Here is a 23739-nt window from a genome sequence, read left to right as displayed (position 1 = left end):
AAGGAGCTGCCAGTCTGCAAGGAGCTGTCAGTCTGCAAGGAGCTGTCAGCCTGCATGGAGCAGTCAGAGCTGTCAGTCTGCAGGGAGCTGTCAGTCTGCAGGGAGCTGTCAGTTTGCAAGGAGCTGTCAGTCTGCAAGGAGCTGCCAGTCTGCAAGGAGCTGCCAGTCTGCAGGGTGCTGTCAGCCTGCATGGAGCAGTCAGAGCTGTCAGTCTGCATGAAGCAGCCAGAGCTGCCAGTCTGCAAGGAGCTGCCAGTCTGCAAGGAGCTGTCAGTCTGCAAGGAGCTGTCAGCCTGCATGGAGCAGTCAGAGCTGTCAGTCTGCAGGGAGCTGTCAGTCTGCAGGGAGCTGTCGGTCTGCAAGGAGCTGTCAGTCTGCAAGGAGCTGCCAGTCTGCAAGGAGCTGCCAGTCTGCAGGGTGCTGTCAGCCTGCATGGAGCAGTCAGAGCTGTCAGTCTGCATGAAGCAGCCAGAGCTGCCAGTCTGCAAGGAGCTGTCAGCCTGCATGGAGCAGTCAGAGCTGTCAGTCTGCATAGAGCAGCTAGATACGCCAGTCAACCAGAATCTTCCAGATCTGCTAGTCAACCTGAATCTTCCAGATCCGCCAGCCAGCCAGGATCTACCGGAGCCTACTACCTACCTGAGCTTCATCTCAGTACTGGGCTTCCTCTCAGTACTGGGCTTCCTCTCAGTACTGGGCTTCCTCTCAGTACTGGGCTTCCCCTCAGTTCCGGGCTGCCCCTCAGTTCCGGGCTGCCCCTCAGTCCCGAGCTGCCCCTCAGTCCCGAGCTGCCCCTCAGTCCCGAGCTGCCCCTCAGTCCCGAGCTGTCCCTCAGTCCCGAGATGTCCCTCAGTCACGAGCTGCTCCTCAGTTCTGTGGGGTTCTGGGTGAGGACTATTAGGCCATGGTCGGCAGCGAGGGTGGATTATCCCAGGACGCGAAGGGGAGGAACTATGACATTTATGGAGTGGGGTCCACGTCCCGAGCCGGAGCCGCCACCATGGACAGACGCCCACCCGGACCCTCCCTATGGTTTTGAGGTGCGTCTGGGAGTCCGCACCTTGGGGGGGGGGGGTTCTGTCACGCCTTGGTCTTAGTATTTTGTGTTTTCTTTAATTATTTGTTCAGGCCAGGGTGTGACATGGGTTATTGTGTTGTCGTATTGGGTTTTTTTGTAGGCATTGGGATTGTGGTTGATTAGGGGTGTGTCGAGTGTAGGCTTGGCTGCCTGAGGCGGTTCTCGATCAGTGTCAGGTGATTCTCGTTGCCTCTGATTGGGAACCGTATTTAGGTAGCCTAAGTTTCGCTTTGTATTTCGTGGGTGATTGTTCCTGTCTCTGTGTTGTGTCACCAGATAGGCTGTATTAGGTTTCTCGTTCCGTTTGTTGTTTTTGTATTTATTTAGTTATTTCATGTATCGTCACTTTTCCTTCATTAAAGATCATGAGTAACCACCACGCTGCATTTCGGTCCGACTCTCTTTCAACAAATGAAGAACGCCGTTACAAGTCACCTCAATTTCCACATTATTTATTACAAGATTTAGTTGAGGTTTAGGGTTTAGTGAGTGTTTTGTTCCAAATATAATGCTTTTAGTTTTTGATATTTAGGACTAACTTATTCCTTGCCACCCACTCAAACTAACTACAGCTCTTTGTTGAGTGTTGCAGTCATTTCAGTCGCTGTAGTAGCTGATGTGTATAGTGTTGAGTCATGTTCTACAGCTGCACCATCGAGAGCATCCTGACTCCTAGCATCACCGCCTGGTATGGCAACTGCTCGGCATCTGACCATAAGATGCTACAGAGGGTAATGCATACGGCCCAGTACATCACTGGGGCCAAACTTCCTGCCATCCAGGACCTCTATACCAGGTGGTGTCAGAGGAAGGCCCCAAAAAATTGTCAGAGACTCCAGTCACCGAAGTCATAGACTGTTTCTCTCTGCTACCACACGGGAAGTGGTACCGGAGCGCCAAGTCTAGGACCAAAATGCTCTTTAACAGATTCTACCCCTAAACCATAAGATTGATGAACAATTAATCACATGGCCACCGGACTATTTACATTGACCCCCCCTCCATTTGTTTTGTACACTGCTGCTACTCTCTGTTTATTATCTATGCATAGTAACTTCACCCCTACCTACATGTACAAATGACCTCAACGAACCTGTACCCTCGCACACTGACCCGGTTTATGGTACCCCCCTTGTATAAAGCCTCGTTATTGTTATGTTATTGTGGTACTTTTTATTATTACATTTGTTAGTTTATTTGGTAAATATTTTCTTAACTCTTCTTGAACTGTTGGTGAAGGGCTTGTAGTCAGCATTTCACGGTAAAGTTTACACTTGTTGTATTCGGAGCATGTGGCAAATAAAGTTTGACTTGATTTTTTTATTTGGAATATTTACAGAGCACTCTGCCTAGGCAACCCTACAGCGCCATGGCAACCACGGATGTATTCATAACACTGTATGGTCAGTGAGCTCTGAGGTGAACGTTGTGGTAGCAGTAGGGCTACTGCCTTCAACTGTCACTCTTCCCCTGTATTCAACTACACTCACCTGGCTGGCTGTGTATCTGTGAAGACAGCAGGCTGTTCTTTAAGAGACCTAACCCTACTCCGGGGTGTGACTACAGAGACAGACAACAGAGGCGGCCTGTGTCCCATTTGGTACCCCCTAGCATATAGTGCACTACCTATGGCCCCTGGTCAAAAGTAGTTCACTAAATAGGGAATAGGGTGCCATTGGGGACACGTTTCGTATGACTAGACAGACACCAGAGAAACACTAAATAAGATCACAGGACATTGCTATTCCTCCCCTGGCTGATTAACATAGCTCTAATGCATTAGAAAGGTGTTGCTATGACAACTGTTCTCAGTAATCCAGTCATGTGATTAGTGTTAGCAACTGGATAGCATCTCTCTTTGTGTATGTTAGACTCCCTGAGCACCAGGAACAAACCACGGGGAGAAGAAGACTACTAGAATGTTCTAATTGCACGTCCTCCTCCTGACTGTAGCAACCTGCAGCAGAAGAGGAGAGACACTACAAATTCAACATTCAAGAACAAGTTACATATCAACATTTTCTACAGACTTTCAATTGCCACATAATGTGACATTAGTTATATTTCTTTGAGAAATGATGCAAAGAAAGACAATAATAATAATAATGATAATAATAATAATAATATCAATAATGATAATAATAATAATAATAATAATAATAATAATAATAACAATAATAATAATAATAATAATAATAATAATAATATCAATAATAATAATAATAATAATAATAACAATAATAATAATAATAATAATAACAATAATAATCATCATAATAATGATAATAATAATAATTAGGCGGTGCTTATAGTGTCATATTTCACACAGCCAGGGTCCAATATTATCAACAGCAACCTGGTACACTGGCAGAAGTTTAACCGCTCAGTTACCTGCCATTGCCCCTTGACGTTTCCGTAATGGATCAAATTATGAAGTTATAATAGGAATGAAGCTTGTCCAATGGGAAAAGTCAAGTCTAGTTATCCATGTCTCTGGGCACCAAGTGTCTTATCAGCCTGTGATAGGATGTCCGAACTGTCACTCAAACTCCCTGTTGTCACTCAAACTTATTAGCATAAAAACCGGGGTATAAATACGGTCCCAGTGAGCCCCCTCCCGTGTCCGCTGAACGATAACTAGAGAGACCCAACCCAGAGAAACTAAAACTTAGTAACCTAACTAGCTCTACAGAAGAGACCGAACATCTCAGGATGACAGCAGCCCGTGGTCCTCAGTCCTCCTATAAGAAGTATTTTGGTGGGGAAAGGAACATGAGCCACTCGTCCTCCTACCCCTCCAGCCGACAGCTGTACTCCAACCCGGTGGCGGTGCGCTCCTCTCGGGTCTCTTTTGGCCTGTCCTCCGCCGCTCCGGGAGTCTACGCAACCAGGTCCCAGCGGCTCCGCAGCAGCGCCCCGATGCCCCGGCTGTCCTCCGAAACCCTGAACTTCTCTCTGTCCGACGCCGTGAACTCCGAGTTCAAGACCAACCGGACCAACGAGAAGGCTCAGATGCAGTCGCTCAACGACCGTTTCGCGAGCTATATCGAGAAGGTCCGGTTCCTCGAGCAGCAGAATAAGATCCTGCAGGCAGAGCTCGAGCAGCTACGAGGGAAGGGCACGTCCCGATCCCGCATCGGGGACCTGTACGAGGACGAGATGCGCGAGCTGCGGCGACAGGTGGACCAGCTGACGAACGAGAAGGCGCGAGTGGAAGTGCACCGGGACAACCTGTCTGATGATATAGACCGGCTCAGAGAGAAGTAAGACAATCAGTTACATGTTTACCGAATAGTTATGGAGTAATTAATGACCACGCTATATCCTATACAATGAAAGTTAGTTGTCGAGTAATTGACTACATAGAGTCAACATGATTTAATAGGGGTCTAGGTGATAATATTAGACCCTGGCTGTGTGATTGCGCTAGTAATGACTTTATTTTCAACAATGCATTGCGTGCTCCTAATTCGACAGGCACATAGTGAGTAGTGAGACCATCCCAACTTCTGAATGAGCGGTGGCTGTTAAAATGCCAGTTTGTTGTTGTTGCATATTGGGGTCTGATTTTACACACTTAATGCACTTTTAAAAGTGTTCTTGAATGTCTTGAAAGGACTCTCTAACACAGATAACACAAGATATTTTCCTCAGTACAGTATGTTGTGCTTTCCAGACTGCAGGAGGAGATGATGCAGCGTGAGGAATCTGATAGTACCATGCGGAGCTTCAGAGGGGTAGGACAAAGCTTCATACTACCACACATCTTAGTTAAAGGGGAAGTTCACCCATTTTTTTTTAAACATGTGGCCTTATTTTCACTGTTTCTGTGCTTGTAGTTTTAAATATTTTGTTTCATTACAGAGAGTCATCACTTGTCATTGACCTCAATGCATTATGAAAATGTTGATAAAACATGTTATACATCGCTCCAAACCAACTCCTATTACATCAGAAACTCATTCTGATACTGTGTCTGCACTCAATGGTAGATGTTAGTTTTACACTGTTCCATAAATCCATGTTTGAGTAATGCTGTTCACAACAACAACAAAGATGCAAATATAGATTCATGATATTGTTTTTGTTTCTATGGGTGTAGAGATTTATTTATTTCAACATTTTAAATAATATATCCTTTGGTCCATCAAAATATCACACCGTGTAAACGCAGTCAAATGACCAATTCGCCCTCTTTTAGTTTATTTTATTTGATTTATTTCAACTTTATATAACCAGGTAGGCTAGTTGAGAACACCTTTATTTAACCAGGTAGGCTAGTTGAGAACACCTTTATTTAACCAGGTAGGCTAGTTGAGAACACCTTTATATAACCAGGTAGGCTAGTTGAGAACACCTTTATTTAACCAGGTAGGCTAGTTGAGAACACCTTTATATAACCAGGTAGGCTAGTTGAGAACAAGCTCTCATTTACAACTGCGACCTGGCCAAGATAAAGCAAAGCAGTGTGAATAGACAACAACACAGAGTTACACATGGAGTAAACAATAAACAAGTCAATAACACAGTAGAAAAAAATAAAAAAGGAGTCTATATACATTGTGTGCAAAAAGCATGAGGAGGTAGGCGAATAATTACAATTTTGCAGATTAACACTGGAGTGATAAATGATCAGATGGTCATGTACAGGTAGAGATATTGGTGTGCAAAAGAGCAGAAAAGTAAATAAATATAAACAGTATGGGGATGAGGTAGGTAAATTATGTGGGCTATTTACCGATAGACTATGTACAGATGCAGCGATCAGTTAGCTGCTCAGATAGGAGATGTTTAAAGTTGGTGAGGGAGATAGAAGTCTCCAACTTCAGCGATTTTTGCAATTCGTTCCAGTTACAGGCAGCAGAGAACTGGAAGGAAAGGCGGCCAAATGAGGTGTTGGCTTTAGGGATGATCAGTGAGATACACCTGCTGGAGCGCGTGCTACGGGTGGGTGTTGCCATCATGGGTGGAATGTAATTGTAACCACGCTATTGAAAGCTGAGACTCTCAAGAACATGATGGTGTTCTCCGTTTTGCCCTAGGATGCCTCACAAGACTTTTAAGATGGGGGCCGGTGCCAGTTTAAAAATGAATGGAAGTATATATGGAGATAGTTTAGTGCCTAAAATAAGGGGATAAATACATGTAAATAAAAATAGTTCCCAAATCTGATTTATTTCTCAGATAGAGGACAGACACTTCAGAACACACTTCCTTTTGATTTATTGTTTTGACTATCTGTTATTTAATGTGTTTCTATGGGCTAATAGCAGTTTTTATTTATTTAACCTTTGTTTAACTAGGCAAGCCAGTTAAAAACAAATTCTTAATTTCAATGACGGCCTAGGAACAGTGGGTTAACTGCATTGTTCAGGGGCAGAACGACAGATTTGTACCTTGTCAACTGGGGGATTTGAACTTTGAACCTTTCAGTTACTAGCCCAATGCTCTAACCACTAGGCTACCCTGCCTCCCCAGTAAGGACTATCTGTTATTCAATGTGTTTCTATTGGCTAATAGCAGTAAGGACTTTCTGTTATTCAATGTGTTTCTATGGGCTAATAATAGTAGTAATGCCAAATTCAATGTTTCATCCAATAATTCATTTTGTAGCCCTAGTCAGGGCCTAGACTCAAGACGATTTTAAATATTTTTAATAATTTCAAAATCCATCACCTTTTTTCTCCGTAGGAAATCCGGTGTTTCTAGCAGTTTTGTTATATTTCAGTCTTCTGTGACGTATATAAAGTGTAATATTGGGATGCAAACTCAACATGTTATACATTTTAACTCCATATCTGACAAGTACAGGTGTCTTTGTTTAAGCCATTAACCCATAAGTGTGTGAGGTGTATTCTTTTGTTTCCATGTAGATCTGTTTAAGACTACCCAGAATCACTCTGTGTGACCCTGATTTAGCCCACTGCAGTACAAGGTTATTAAAGGCCCTGATTGTTTAAAATCCAACATTAGATTATTTAAATATGTCATACAAATCTGCTAACTTATTTTTGTTTTCAAATCAAATCTAATTGTATTATTCACGTGTGCCGAATACAAATGCTGAATACAACAGGTGTAGACCTTACAGTGAAATGCTGAATACAACAGGTGTAGTAGACCTTACAGTGAAATGCTGAATACAATAGGTATTACAGTGAAATGCTTACTAGCCCCTAACCGACAGTGCAGTTTAAAAAAATACTGATAAGAATAACATATTTAAGTAACAAGTAATTAAAGAGGAGCAGTAAAAAATAGCAATATATACAGGGGGGAGTGGAGGCTATATACAGGGTATTACGGTACAGAGTCAATGTGGAGGCTATATACAGGGTATTACGGTACAGAGTCAATGTGGAGGCTATATACAGGGTATTACGGTACAGAGTCAATGTGGAGGCTATATACATGGTATTACGGTACAGAGTCAATGTGGAGGCTATATACAGGGTATTACGGTACAGAGTCAATGTGGAGGCTATATACAGGGTATTACGGTACAGAGTCAATGTGGAGGCTATATACAGGGTATTACGGTACAGAGTCAATGTGGAGGCTATATACAGGGTATTACGGTACAGAGTCAATGTGGAGGCTATATACAGGGTATTACGGTACAGAGTCAATGTGGAGGCTATATACAGGGTATTACGGTACAGAGTCTATGTGGAGGCTATATACAGGGTATTACGGTACAGAGTCAATGTGGAGGCTATATACAGGGGTGTGTGGAAGCTAATTACAGTGTATTACGGTACAGAGTCAATGTGGAGGCTATATACAGGGGGTACCGGTACAGAGTCAATGTGGAGGCTATATACAGGGGATACCGGTACAGAGTCAATGTGGAGGCTATATACAGGGTATTACGGTACAGAGTCAATGTGGAGGCTATATACAGGGTGTACCGGTACAGAGTCAATGCGGAGGCTATATACAGGGGATACCGGTACAGAGTCAATGTGGAGGCTATATACAGGGTATTACGGTACAGAGTCAATGTGGAGGCTATATACAGGGGATACCAGTACAGAGTCAATGTGGAGGCTATATACAGGGTATTACAGTACAGAGTCAATGTGGAGGCCATATACAGGGGGTACCGGTACAGAGTCAATGTGGAGGCTATATACAGGGTATTACGGTACAGAGTCAATGTGGAGGCTATATACAGGGTATTACGGTACAGAGTCAATGTGGAGGCTATATACAGGGTATTACGGTACAGAGTCAATGTGGAGGCTATATACATGGTATTACGGTACAGAGTCAATGTGGAGGCTATATACAGGGTGTACCGGTACAGAGTCAATGTGGAGGCTATATACAGGGTGTTATGGTACAGAGTCAATGTGGAGGCTATATACAGGGTATTACGGTACAGAGTCAATGTGGAGGCTATATACAGGGTGTTACGGTACAGAGTCAATGTGGAGGCTATATACAGGGGGGTGTGGAGGCTATATACAGGGTGTTATGGTACAGAGTCAATGTGGAGGCTATATACAGGGTATTACGGTACAGAGTCAATGTGGAGGCTATATACAGGGTGTTACGGTACAGAGTCAATGTGGAGGCTATATACAGGGTATTACGGTACAGAGTCAATGTGGAGGCTATATACAGGGTGTTACGGTACAGAGTCAATGTGGAGGCTATATACAGGGTATTACGGTACAGAGTCAATGTGGAGGCTATATACAGGGAGGTGTGGAGGCTATATACAGGGTATTACGGTACAGAGTCAATGTGGAGGCTATATACAGGGTATTACGGTACAGAGTCAATGTGGAGGCTATATACAGGGGGGTGTGGAGGCTATATACAGGGTATTACGGTACAGAGTCAATGTGGAGGCTATATACAGGGTATTACGGTACAGAGTCAATGTGGAGGCTATATACAGGGTGTTATGGTACAGAGTCAATGTGGAGGCTATATTCAGGATATTACGGAACAGAGTCAATGTGGAGGCAATATACAGGGTGTTATGGTACAGAGTCAATGTGGAGGCTATATACTGGGTATTACTGTACAGAGTCAATGTGGAGGCTATATCCAGGGGGTACCGGTACAGAGTCTATGTGGAGGCTATATACAGGGTATTACGGTACAGAGTCAATGTGGAGGCTATATACAGGGGTGTGTGGAAGCTAATTACAGTGTATTACGGTACAGAGTCAATGTGGAGGCTATATACAGGGGGTACCGGTACAGAGTCAATGTGGAGGCTATATACAGGGGATACCGGTACAGAGTCAATGTGGAGGCTATATACAGGGTATTACGGTACAGAGTCAATGTGGAGGCTATATACAGGGGGTACTGGTACAGAGTCAATGTGGAGGCTATATACAGGGTGTACCGGTACAGAGTCAATGTGGAGGCTATATACAGGGTGTACCGGTACAGAGTCAATGCGGAGGCTATATACAGGGGATACCGGTACAGAGTCAATGTGGAGGCTATATACAGGGTATTACGGTACAGAGTCAATGTGGAGGCTATATACAGGGGATACCAGTACAGAGTCAATGTGGAGGCTATATACAGGGTATTACAGTACAGAGTCAATGTGGAGGCCATATACAGGGGGTACCGGTACAGAGTCAAAGTGGAGGCTATATACAGGGGGTGCCGGTACAGAGTCAATGTCCGGGGGGCACCGTTTAGTTGAGGTAGCATGTACATGTAGGTAGAGTTAATTAAAGTGACTTTGTATAGATGATAACAGAGAGTGGCAGTGGTGTAGGGTGGCAATGTGAATAGTCTGGGTAGCCATTTGACTAGATGTTCAGGAGTCTAATGGCTTGGGGGTAGAAGCTGTTAAGAAGCCTTTTGGACCTAGACTTGGTGTTCCGGTACCGCTTGCTGTGTGGTAGCAGAGAGAACAGTCTATGACTAGGGTGGCTGGAGTCTTTGACCATTTTTAGGGCCTTGGTTACGTCTTGGTTACGTTGAGGGATAGGTTGTTGTCCTGGCACTACACGGCCAGGCACTACACGGCCAGGTCTCTGACCTCCTCCCTACAGGCTCGTTGTTGTTGGTGATCAGGCCTACCACTGTTGTGTCATCTGCAAACTTAATGATGGTGTTGGAGTCGTACCTGGCCATGCAGTCATGAGTGAACAGGGACTACAGGATGTATAGCACTATTGGATGCTCCAGGGCTAATTTCACTAACATTTGCATTTTGACCTGTTTTTCTATATTTGGAAAATAAAACAACATTTATAAAGTACAAACATCTCTTATGTCACAGCACAGCAAATATTTCAGTTGTTTAAGCATATGTTGCAGAACAGTGATTACACATTTTTTTCCAGAAAAAAACGATCTTAAGAGGGTTAACCATCAGTGACGGAGTTGACAGATACTCAAAACAGACATTTTTGGTAAAAAAAACAAACATTTGTAAAATCTAGAAAATAATGAATCTAAAAATCGGCAATAAAAACAACCAGGTCTTTCAGCACTCTGACAGAGTTGATGTTTTACAGAGTTGACAACAATGTAACTTTTCTTCCTCATTCAACTGGTATAGACAGAAACAATGGTGTTTCATGACTCCAAATGAAATGTTCTGTTTGAATCTATCAGGCAGGTGTAGGTGACAGGTTGTAACCATGGGGATTCCAGTATTATTTGTTTATATCTATCAACAGTAGAGAACTTTCCAGACCCTGAATGGTCTTGTTGCTCTACATGTAATGAGGACATGAATAAGGGGTCCTTACGGTATAGGTGGCCCTATATTTAGATACATCTGATGGTTGATCAAATCTCCGGACACATCTTTCAGAAATCAACATTTGAACAAAATGTTATTTAAAGTCAGAGGGCTATTGCAAGAAACTACATACGATAATTTTTATTTTATTTTTTACAAACTATTTTGGAGCGTTTGAAATTGGGATCCTTTGCTCCGGGACATAGCGCCGACATGGAAATGAGTAATATTGAAAGTATTTAGAAAATTCCCCAAACAAATCTTTTCTCTTATAAAATTTGCCTGAATGTACATTTTAAGTTCAAGTAATGCATCAAAATCCATAAAAATAGATGTTCCTCCCGGACAAGGATTATCCCGACATTCCAGATTCCCTGAGCTAACTTCCTGCCAGTCTACACATTTTACCATGAGGCTGAGAGAAACATGTTCAAGCTGTTTTAAAGCTCATTTACTGTCATTCAAAACAAAAAAAATCATATGCTATTTGGGGGGCCCAATCTCCGGGTGGACCCCACAGGCCAGATCCTGCTCTGTCAGCCATCCATCCATCCAGACCTGCTGTAGAGCTTCTGATCCATACCACCCATATATTTATCATGAGGTCTACCACGGCAGAACTGGCTCAGGCCCTCAGCCTGCTGTAGAGATGGCTGGCTCTAGGTGACTGGCTGTTGGCTTCTGTAGGAGACTCTGTCAGTACGGCTGGCTGACCAGGCCTCTATTTTGGCAGCAGTGGGAGAGGTCTGTTGGCTGCTGTAGGAGACCGATGGAGCCAGAGGGGAGGATAGCAGGGCACTAGAGTTCTGTCTGGAGGAGGGAGGGAGGGAAGGGGGACTGGCCGGGGTTATCAGAGCAAGACACAATGTGACCCGTCTGGCTCTGGTCGTCTCTCGGTCAGTTACAGAAAGAGAGGCGAGAGAGAAATAATTAGTTTCATGAGGACATTTCTGTCTTGACCTATGAGGAAAATGTGCGTGTGTGTGGTTATCCCTGTTCATCATGTTGTATTCAGGATGTGGACAACGCAGCTCTGTCTCGTCTGGACCTGGAGAGGAAGGTGGAGTCGCTTCAGGAGGAGATCAACTTCCTGAAGAAACTACACGATGAGGTCAGAACACATACACATGCAAGGAAACATGCACAAAAACACACGCATGCACACGCACGCACACACACACACGGATGTAAACACACACACACAACAACACTGACACACCCACACTCTATCTCTCACACACCCTCCCCCTTCTTTTACCCCTGACGTCTAACCCCAGAGGGATATCCTACGAAGCATGCTAGATCTACTCAGGGTTTTCTAATGCTAACCAGCTTCAGTTAGCTTCACATTCCAGATCAGACTTTATCCGTACTACGACGGTGGAAATACGATGGTGGAAATTGCTCATCTGCAGCGGGTTTGTAATGTCGTACCTGGCTAGTTGAATGCTGAACACTTCATTGAGTCAATGCTGAAACATCAATCCATGTGCGAGTCAGTGCTAGGGCTGTTAGGATGACCGTATTAGCGCCACACCAGCGGTCACGAGTCATGACCGCAGTCAATTTCCACGTGACTGTTTAGTCACGGTAATTAGGCTTCTCCAATCTCTGATGCTGCCGATGATCATTAGTAGCTGATAGGAAAATTATGATTAAATGACTGAACAAATAATTTTAAATGGAACTGTAACTAAGTAAACTTATACTCTGTTTTATTATATCTGATTAACAAAATGAGTTCATAAGAAGGGATTGTGTGACACAGACAAGGAGTAATTAAACTTAACCTCTTGATTCTAGCCATCCTGGATCCGGGATCGTGAATACAGCCTCAAGCTCATTACCATAGCGCAACGTTAACTATTCATGAAAATCGCAAATGAAATGAAATAAATATATTTGCTCTCAAGCTTAGCCTTTTGTTAACAACACTGTCATCTCAGATTTTCAAAATATGCTTTAACCAAAGCTACACAAGCATTTGTGTAAGAGTATTGATAGCCTAGCATAGCATTAAGCCTAGCATTCAGCATGCAACATTTTCACAAAAACAAGAAAAGCATTCAAATAAAATAATTTACCTTTGAAGAACTTCGGATGTTTTCAATGAGGAGACTCTCAGTTAGCAAATGTTCAGTTTTTACAAAAATGTTATTTGTGTAGACAAATCGCTCCGTTTTCTTCATCACGTTTGGGTAAGAAAAATAGAAAATCAAGTCATTACAACGCAAACTTTTTTCCAAATTAACTCAATAATATCGACAGAAACATGGCAAACGTTGTTTAGAATCAATCCTCAAGGTGTTTTTCACATATCTATCGATGATAAATCATTCGTGGCAGTTTAGTTTCTCCTCTGAAGAAATGGAACGCGCATGGACCTAGAGATTACGCAATAATTTCGATGCAGGACACTGGGCGGACACCTGGTAAATGTAGTCTCTTATGGTCAATCTTCCAATGATATGCCTACAAATACGTCACAATGCTGCAGACACCTTGGGGAAATGACAGAAAGGGCAGGCTCATTCCTGGCGCATTCACAGCCATATAAGGAGACATTGGAACACAGCGCCTTCAGAATCTGGGGCATTTCCTGTATGAAATGTCATCTTGGTTTTGCCTGAAGCATTAGTTCTGGGGCACTCACAGATAATATCTTTGCAGTTTTGGAAACGACAAGAGTTTTTTCTTTCCAAAGCTGTCAATTACATGCATAGTCGAGCATCTTTTCGTGACAAAATATCTTGTTTAAAACGGGAACGTTTTTTATCCAAAAATTAAAAGAGCGCCCCCCTATCGCGAAGAAGTTAATGAACACCATTCCAACTAGGAAGAAAGAAATGGTTTGTGGATTAAGTAAACAGATAAGGTAGTTAACCTATGGTTGAACCGACGAAACTGAGCTCTGGGGTGTTTTAGATAAGGAAGTGAGTGCATTCCTAGGTTTTCTGTTAATTAGAACTGTCAGCTAAGTGAGTGATTGATAATGTTGAGGGGTCAAAAGTTAATTCAATTATGTTGTGTGACCTGGGAGTGTGTTAGTAAGTTAGAATGAACTTTTAACCTCACTTTGTCCCGGTCGAGAGGAGGGGATTCTGTTAAGCAATGAAATGACGTCATGTTATATATATAAACTGTTGCTCGTGGTAACGTGGCAGCGCACTCCGAGAATAAATTATCTTACCTATTATTGATAAGGCTGGTCTCCGTCTATTTTATGCAAACAAGAATCTTACAAATTCTCATAAAATAGATTAAGGGAATTCAATTAATGAATACATATTGGTATAATTAAATTACAGTTACAGTAGCCTACCACACTTGCTGCCTGCCTGGTACTCATCACTCTATTGTCCCTCTAATCACTCTGACATCAGTGCAAACGTAATATAAAATCTAATCAAACATTTCATGAGAGCCCATGAGCTCATTTTGCTCAACATTTCTATAAGCTATACAATTGTGTGAGAAAACAGAGTGATGGCCTCTATTAAAAAGAGGAGGATCCCATCAGCCTTCTATAGGCCCGGCCTACTTGATTTATTTCTCAACTTTCCTAATAATGCCGTCTTTAGTGTGCTCATCAAAATACATGTTATTATGTCATACAAACGTTTCACAATTCCAGAAGTTTCAAATGCATTCTGTCTTTACTAAATAATGTGGTAGGTATTTTAATATTAACATTTTTTACACACATTTGATTCGTCAAATATTTCATTACTCATCTTCCTCAAATCAAGGGGATGATGATGCAATATTTGCAAGAGGGAGGGAATCTGATTTCATTGGTCTTAACTCGTGGCTCAGTCATTTCATTCAGGGTCAGTGAGGTTAGCTGTGAGTTAGCCTGCCCCGGAGCAGGTTAGTTCTGAAGGATTCGTTGCCATAGAAATGTACCTGGCTTAAAGCTGGGCCACATTCGTACGACTTGCTATCCCGAGATGAACTCAGAGTTGACAAAAGTTACCTCGCTAACTCTTCAAACCTAATTCATAGGATCTCTCTGACCCCTGTTTGTAGGAGCTGCAGTCTCAGGTACTGACCCCTCTCTGACCTCTAACCCCTGTTTGTATGAGCTACAGTCTCAGGTGCTGACCCCTCTCTGACCTCTGACTCCTGTCTGTAGGAGCTGTTGGAGCTGCAGTCTCAGGTGCAGGTGTCGCAGCAGGTGCAGATGGACATTGATGTGGTGAAGCCAGACCTGACGGGCGCTCTCAGGGACGTCCGCTCTCAGTACGAGAACCTGGCCTCCAAGAACATGCAGGAGTCCGACGACTGGTACAAGTCTAAGGTAGGCTGTTCCCTATACTCTACAGCCTACCCCCTATACCCTATACCCTACAGGAGTCAGACGACTGGTACAAGTCTAAGGTAGGCTGTTCCCTATACCCTACACCCTACCCCCTATACCCTATACCCTACAGGAGTCAGACGACTGGTACAAGTCTAAGGTAGGCTGTTCCCTATACTCTACAGCCTACCCCCTATACCCTAGAGGAGTCTGTAGACTGGTACAAGTCTAAGGTAGGCTGTTCCCTATACTCTACAGCCTACCCCCTATACCCTACACCCTACCCCCTATACCCTAGAGGAGTCTGTAGACTAGTACAAGTCTAAGGTAGGCTGTTCCCTATACTCTACAGCCTACCCCATATACCCTACACCCTACAGGAGTCAGACGACTGGTACAAGTCTAAGGTAGGCTGTTCCCTATACTCTACAGCCTACCCCCTATACCCTACACCCTACAGGAGTCAGACGACTGGTACAAGTCTAAGGTAGGCTGTTCCCTATACTCTACTGCCTACCCCATATACCCTACACCCTACCCCCTATACCCTACACCCTACACCCAACCCCCTATAACCTGTACCCTACAGGAGTCAGACGACTGGTACAAGTCTAAGGTAGGATGTTCCCTATACTCTACAGCCTACCCCCTATACCCTAGAGGAGTCTGTAGACTGGTACAAGTCTAAGGTAGGCTGTTCCCTATACTCTACAGCCTACCCCCTATACCCTATACCCTACGCCCTATACCCTACAGTCTACCCCCTATACCCTACACCCTACCCCCTATACCCTACAGGAGTCAGACGACTGGTACAAGTCTAAGGTAGGATGTTCCCTATACTCTACAGCCTACCCCCTATACCCTACACCCTACCCCCTATACCCTACACCCTACCCCCTATACCCTACAGGAGTCAGACGACTGGTACAAGTCTAAGGTAGGATGTTCCCTATACTCTACAGCCTACCCCCTATACCCTAGAGGAGTCTGTAGACTGGTACAAGTCTAAGGTAGGCTGTTCCCTATACCCTACACCCTGCCCCCTATACCCTAGAGGAGTCTGTAGACTGGTACAAGTCTAAGGTAGGCTGCACCTTATATCCTTTACCCTATATCCTACAGCAGTAGTCCCCTAACCCATTTTAATCAATTTCATGTGTAGGTGCACTTGATTCAGCAGCCCTAGTGCCGGGAAAACAAAGTGTTCCCATTTTGAATAATTTCATGTGTCTGGATGTAGAACTCCGACCTACCCGGCAGGCCCAGAGAGCAAATCAAGTGCACCTATAGGCCTAGCGCTGGCCAATTAGATCAGATCAAGTGTCTGCAATTTCCACGCTCCATAGACTGAAAAAGAAGCCTTGAACACACAGCAAAGTTGATACTGAGAGATTTCAAAACATTTAAAACTATGACTAGAGAGAGACTTAACGAATACCGCACAGAGCTGCTGTTTATATGACTTCATGTTTAAGTTCTTACTCAGCACTGTCAACACTTTGTATTCAACACTTCTATAAGCCAACAATGTGCGTTCTCCCTACTACTGGCTGCTTGTCTATCTTTACATCAAGGAATATTCCACTTTAACTGGACATCGGATTAACAACATGATATGGTGAATGAGTCAGAAATAATGCAGTGTGACCTTTTTCAGCAGAGGGAAGGGAGAGCGGCGGGACTGGGAGTCGGGTGAAGTGGCCTCACCCCTGTTCCCTCCCCTCTGACTGACCAGATGCATCCCTGTTCCCTCCCCTCTGACTGACCAGATGCACCCCTGTTCCCTCCCTCCCCTCTGACTGACCAGATGCACCCCTTTTCCCTCCCTCCCCTCTGACTGACCAGATGCACCCCTGTTCCCTCCCTCCCCTCTGACTGACCAGATGCACCCCTGTTCCCTCCCTCCCCTCTGACTGACCAGATGCACCCCTGTTCCCTCTCTCCTCTGACTGACCAGATGCATCCCTGTTCCCTCCCCTCTGACTGACCAGATGCACCCCTGTTCCCTCCCTCCTCTGACTGACCAGATGCACCCCTGTTCCCTGCCCTCTGACTGACCAGATGCACCCCTGTACCCTCCCTCCCTCCTCTGACTGACCGGATGCACCCCTGTTCCCTCCCCTCTGACTGGCCAGATGCACCCCTGTCCTTGATCTTTTTGGCCTTCCTGTGACATCGGGTGATGTAGGTGTCCTGGAGGGCAGGTAGTTTGTCTCCAATGATGCATTGTGCAGACCTCACTACCCTCTGGAGAGCCCTGCGGCTCTGGGCGGTGCAGTTGCCGTACTAGGCGGTGATACAGCCCAACCTGGATGCTCTCAATTGTGCATCTGTTAAAGTTTGAGGGTTTTAGGTGCCAAGACAAATTTCTTCAGCCTCCTGAGGTTGAAGAGGCGCTGTTGCGCCTTCTTCACCACGCTGTCTGTGTGGGTAAACCATTTCAGATCTTCAGTGATGTGTACGGCGAGAAACTTTCATCTTTTCACTTTCTCCACTTTCTCCACTCTCTCTCCTGTACAGTGTTAACAGACATGCATATTGACAGTCTCAGGTCTCTCTCTCCTGTACAGTGTTAACAGACATGCATATTGACAGTCTCAGGTCTCTCTCTCCTGTACAGTGTTAACAGACATGCATATTGACAGTCTCAGGTCTATCTCTCCTGTACAGTGTTAACAGACATGCATATTGACAGTCTCAGGTCTCTCTCTCCTGTACAGTGTTAACAGACATGCATATTGACAGTCTCAGGTCTATCTCTCCTGTACAGTGTTAACAGACATGCATATTGACAGTCTCAGGTCTATCTCTCCTGTACAGTGTTAACAGACATGCATATTGACAGTCTCAGGTCTATCTCTCCTGTCTGCAGTTTGCTGACCTGACTGATTCTGCAGCCCGTAACAACGAGTCTCTACGGATTGCTAAGCAGGAGGCTAATGACTACAGACGCCAGGTGCAGGCACTCACCTGTGAGATCGATGCCCTGAAGGGAAGCGTGAGTACAGCACCTGTCACACTAAGAGGAATCTGTCTAGTGAGTCAGCATTTTCTGTTCGAGTGATGGCACTCGCTTGCTCTCCCTCTACCTGCTCTTTATCTCCCCTCCCTCCCTCCCTCCCTCGCTCCCTCCCTCCCTCCCTCTCTCCCTCTCTCCCTCTCTCTCCCTCTCTCTCTCCCCTCTGCTCTCTCTCCTCCCTCTCTCTCCCCTCTGCTCTCTCCTCCCTCTCTCTCCCCTCTGCTCTCTCCCCTCTGCTCTCTCACCCTCTCTCTCCCCTCTGCTCTCTCACCCTCTCTCTCCCCTCTGCTCTCTCTCCCTCTCTCTCCCTTCTGCTCTCTCTCCTCTGTCTCTCTCCCCTCTGCTCTCTCTCCTCCCTCTGCTCTCTCCTCCCTCTCTCTCCCCTCTGCTCTCTCTCCTCCCTCTCTCTCCCCTCTGCTCTCTCTCCTCCCTCTCTCTATCCCCTCTGCTCTCTCTCCTCCCTCTCTCTCCTCCCTCTGCTCTCTCTCCTCCCTCTGCTCTCTCCCCTCCCTCTCTCTCCCCTCTGCTCTCTCTCTCCCTCTGTCTATCCCCTCTGCTCTCTCTCCCCTCTCCTCCTCTCAGAATGAGTCTATGGAGCGGCAGATGAGGGAGATGGAGGAGAACTTCAGTATGGAGTCGTCTGGTTACCAGGACAACGTCAGTGGTCTGGAGGAGGACATTAGGAACATGAAGGATGAGATGGCCAGACACCTCAGAGAATACCAGGATCTCCTCAATGTCAAGATGGCCCTGGACATAGAGATAGCTACCTACAGGAAACTACTGGAGGGAGAGGAGAGCAGGTAAATGGCCCTGGACATAGAGATAGCTACCTACAGGAAACTACTGGAGGGAGAGGAGAGCAGGTAAATGGCCCTGGGCATAGAGATAGCTACCTACAGGAAACTACTGGAGGGAGAGGAGAGCAGGTAAATGGCCCTGGACATAGAGATAGCTACCTACAGGAAACTACTGGAGGGAGAGGAGAGCAGGTAAATGGCCCTGGACATAGAGATAGCTACCCACAGGAAACTACTGGAGGGAGAGGAGAGCAGGTAAATGGTCCTGGGCATAGAGATAGCTACCTACAGGAAACTACTGGAGGGAGAGGAGAGCAGGTAAATGGCCCTGGGCATAGAGATAGCTACCTACAGGAAACTACTGGAGGGAGAGGAGAGCAGGTAAATGGCCCTGGACATAGAGATAGCTACCTACAGGAAACTACTGGAGGGAGAGGAGAGCAGGTAAATGGCCCTGGGCATAGAGATAGCTACCTACAGGAAACTACAGGAGGGAGAGGAGAGCAGGTAAATGGCCCTGGACATAGAGATAGCTACCTACAGGAAACTACTGGAGGGAGAGGAGAGCAGGTAAATGGCCCTGGACATAGAGATAGCTACCCACAGGAAACTACTGGAGGGAGAGGAGAGCAGGTAAATGGCCCTGGGCATAGAGATAGCTACCTACAGGAAACTACTGGAGGGAGAGGAGAGCAGGTAAATGGCCCTGGGCATAGAGATAGCTACCTACAGGAAACTACTGGAGGGAGAGGAGAGCAGGTAAATGGCCCTGGACATAGAGATAGCTACCTACAGGAAACTACTGGAGGGAGAGGAGAGCAGGTAAATGGCCCTGGACATAGAGATAGCTACCTACAGGAAACTACTGGAGGGAGAGGAGAGCAGGTAAATGGCCCTGGACATAGAGATAGCTACCCACAGGAAACTACTGGAGGGAGAGGAGAGCAGGTAAATGGCCTTGGACATAGAGATAGCTACAGTACCTACAGGGAACTACTGATACTACTACTACTCTACTACTGATGATGATGATGGTGGTGATGATGATGATGAATGTGATGATGGTGATGGTGGTGGTGATGGTGGTGGTGATGGTGGTGATGAATGTGATGATGATGGTGGTGGTGATGACGATGGTGATGGTGGTGATGAATGTGATGAATGTGATGATGGTGGTGGTGATGATGATGATGGTGAAGACAGTAGTGGTGATGATGATGCTGTTGATGATGATGATCATGGTGATGATGATTATTGCGATGATGATGGTGATGATGATGAAGACAGTAGTGGTGGTGATGATGAAGACAGTAGTGGTGGTGATGATGATGGTGATTATGGTGATGATGGTGGTGGTGGTAGTGATTATCGGTGTGGTGGTGGTAGTGATTATGGTGGTGATGGTGGTGATGAAGACAGTGATGGTGATGATGATGAATGTGATGGTGATGATGATGAATGTGATGTTGGTGATGGTGGTGATGATGAATGTGATGGTGGTGATGATGGGGATGGCAATCATGATGGTGATGGTGATGAATGTGATGGTGGTGATGATGGTGGTGATGATGATGGTGATGGTGATGAATGTGGTGGTGGTGATGATGAGACGATGATGATGATGGTGATGACGATGAAGGACATTGAGACATTGCTCAGAGATGAGGAAAACAAAGAATACGGATTGACTCAAAGGTCCCTCTCATTTCAGAATCACCTCTCCATTGCCAAACTTCTCCTCCTTAAACCTGAGAGGTAGGTCCTGTTCTGTAGATACTCGCTCACCAATGATAGAAATCACTTCATAATATGCTGTATCAATTATAAACAATATGCTGTATCAATTATCAATAATATGCTGTAGAAAAACTCCTCTCTTCATTGTCATCTGTCGCTATAGAAACCATGATGGATTCCAGACCCATGGTTGAAACCACAATGTCCAAAAAGGTTCTGATCAAGACGATCGAGACCAGAGATGGACAGGTACGGTCAGCTTGTTATCCAGAGTGACGTAAAGCATCCATCTTCTGAAAGATTTTGGTACTGGTGCCCCGTGACACTCGAACCCACAACCACCTGAGACACACAGATTCCCTGTTCACTGGGTTGATTTGGTCTGTAAATCTGAGCTTCTACTGTATACATATTATCAGTTCAGACACACAGACCAGGGATGGACAATGGTCCAAACCACATCTCATAATCCATTCAAATGTTCTTGGAGTTTCTACCCTTGTAGGATGGCCAAGACTCGGGTGACTAAATCAATGGAGGCCAGATAATAGCATTGTGTCAGCTAGGCTGGATGCTGTGAGAGAATTAAGGCTAACTGACAGACATGAACAATATAAGCTGTATATAGATTTGAGACATGACATGTAGTATTTTCATATTTTAGTATACGCATTTCATATAAATTCCTGTTCTTTTTCAAAGAGTTATCAGAAAAACAAGCGTTTCTCTGTGACTCGTCAACGGTGCAGTGAGCAGAACCTTTTACGTGTAGTTCAGCTGTAGTCCAGTAATCTATCTTTTTACGACCCGCAGAAACAACTTTACAGTTGTGAACACCACATGTAAAATCATCAAAGTCGCTGCTAGAATGTGGCACTCTGTCAACAGAGCTTTAAAAAATACAAATATGAACAATTACAATTAAATCTGACTTTTGGGATTTAATCATCAAAGCACGTTACACGCAGAATGGTTGGACACCTTGAACAAGCCTATGTAGCCTACTTAGTATACCATTTAGCAGGCGCTTTTATCCAAGCCACTAAGAGTCACACATGCATACATATAAGGGAATTGAACCCAAGACCCTTGGTGCAATGCTCTGACTGAGCCACACAGGGTCCAGTTATGACCAGGTGTTAACTGTTTCCTCTCTGTCCCTCCCCAACAGGTGATCAATGAGTCCATGAACCATGACGACCCCATCGATGTCTTCAACTAGAGACCAGCCATCTACAACACAGAAAAACATAGATGATATTTGTATCTAGATTCTATTTCTATAACCCGCAGCCATAAACAATATATCTGTCTGTTATATATCTGGATTATGTTTCTGGACCATTCTCCCAGACAGGACTACCTACCCACGGTAAACACAACCAGACAGGACTACCTACCCACAGTAAACACCAGACAGGACTACCTAAACACAGTAAACACCAGACAGGACTACCTACCTACAGTAAACACCAGACAGGACTACCTACCCACAGTAAACACCCTGACAGGACCACCTACCCACAGTAAACACCAGACAGGACTACCTACCCACAGTAAACACCCATCCAAGCCTGCTTCAAGTGTCTTGTTACTGTGTGAGCCTGCTAGAATATTCCAACTGTTGTGAGCTAGACGTTAGGGCTGAGACTGTTATTCTAGGACATGTTTGCACTACTTCTAGGTGGTGGACAGGGAGAGAAGAGAGAGAGGGAATGGAGAGACTCTAGAGTCGACAGAAACATTACATTTGTCGTCACAGCAATATTTTGTTAACTCTGTAAAAAACAGTCAATGTTACCAGATACAATATAATTATTTGTCTGAATGAACCAGCTGGCCTGTCCTTCACGGCCTGTCCTTCACGGCCTGTCCTTCACGGCCTGTCTTTCACGGCCTGTCTTTCATGGCCTGTCCTTCACGACCGGTCCTACATCTGTCAGTCTAGCGGAAGAGCAACACAGTAAACACTGTTCATCTAAAGAACAATAAAACTGGTAGACAGACATCCTCGGTCTCAGAGAAGTTATTTGATGTACTAAATCCTCTTAATTTCCTTTGTGCCATAAGGCCACCATTTGCAGTTCTCTGAAACGTACAGTACCTCTACTGTTGAGCTGACCTAATTCATGCTGATTTCTCCTAAACAGTTTTATTTTGGTTCAACTTGTTACAGTACCTCTACTGTTGAGCTGACCTAATTCATGCTGATTACGCCTAAACAACTTGTTCCCCCTAATGGGAATGGAAATTCTACACTTCCAGGCACTTTTCGTGATGAGAGAGTGGAGGCCATGAAAGCAGAATTATAACACCAACGTTGTAACTATTATTGGGCTCAAACTACTGGGTCCTCTAAATAAATTTTCTTATTTTAACATTGTGATTATAATAGAGGAACTAAAACAGGAAATAGAGTTAGGAAGTGTGATGCATGTGATAAACAGGAAATAGAGTTAGGAAGTGTGATGTATGTGATAAACAGGAAATAGAGTTAAGAAGTGTGATGTATGTGATAAACAGGAAATAGAGTTAAGAAGTGTGTTGCATGTGATAAACAGGAAATAGAGTTAGGAAGTGTGTTGCATGTGATAAACAGGAAATAGAGTTAGGAAGTGTGATGTATGTGATGAACAGGAAATAGAGTTAGGAAGTGTGATGTATGTGATAAACAGGAAATAGAGTTAGGAAGTGTGTTGCATGTGATAAACAGGAAATAGAGTTAGGAAGTGTGATGTATGTGATAAACAGGAAATAGAGTTAGGAAGTGTGTTGCATGTGATAAACAGGAAATAGAGTTAGGAAGTGTGATGTATGTGATAAACAGGAAATAGAGTTAGGAAGTGTGTTGCATGTGATACTCAGGAAATAGAGTTAGGAAGTGTGATGCATGTGATAAACAGGAAATAGAGTTAGGAAGTGTGTTGCATGTGATAAACAGGAAATAGAGTTAGGAAGTGTGATGCATGTGATAAACAGGAAATAGAGTTAGGAAGTGTGATGTATGTGATAAACAGGAAATAGAGTTAAGAAGTGTGATGTATGTGATAAACAGGAAATAGAGTTAAG

At 44.6% G+C, this 23739-nt stretch overlaps 1 protein-coding gene across 1 annotated transcript; it reads left to right on the top strand.

Moving 5' to 3' along the window:
• The first annotated feature begins 3700 nt into the window (after window positions 1-3700).
• LOC109885370 (vimentin A2) lies at window positions 3701-22678 on the top strand. The gene is made up of 9 exons (XM_031807198.1): window positions 3701-4341; window positions 4755-4815; window positions 11827-11922; window positions 14947-15111; window positions 17987-18112; window positions 18716-18936; window positions 20645-20688; window positions 20834-20919; window positions 21842-22678. The coding sequence occupies exons 1-9, from the start codon at window positions 3791-3793 to the stop codon at window positions 21890-21892; spliced, it is 1401 nt and encodes a 466-aa protein (XP_031663058.1). The 5' UTR covers window positions 3701-3790; the 3' UTR covers window positions 21893-22678.
• The last annotated feature ends 1061 nt before the right edge of the window (window positions 22679-23739 follow it).

The sequence above is a fragment of the Oncorhynchus kisutch genome, linkage group LG27 (assembly GCF_002021735.2).
Source record: "Oncorhynchus kisutch isolate 150728-3 linkage group LG27, Okis_V2, whole genome shotgun sequence".
NCBI lineage: Eukaryota > Metazoa > Chordata > Actinopteri > Salmoniformes > Salmonidae > Oncorhynchus > Oncorhynchus kisutch.
Note: the sequence above shows the minus strand (reverse complement) of the source record. Positions and strands in the feature narration are given on the sequence as shown.

Bases quoted from the DNA above. Each gene is read 5' to 3' on its own strand.
- LOC109885370 (XM_031807198.1), top strand. From the start codon at position 3,791: ATGACAGCAGCCCGTGGTCCTCAGTCCTCCTATAAGAAGTATTTTGGT. The intron at 4,342-4,754 runs GTAAGACAATCA...TGTGCTTTCCAG, and splicing joins ATAGACCGGCTCAGAGAGAA to ACTGCAGGAGGAGATGATGC. The intron at 20,920-21,841 runs GTACGGTCAGCT...CCTCCCCAACAG, and splicing joins TCGAGACCAGAGATGGACAG to GTGATCAATGAGTCCATGAA.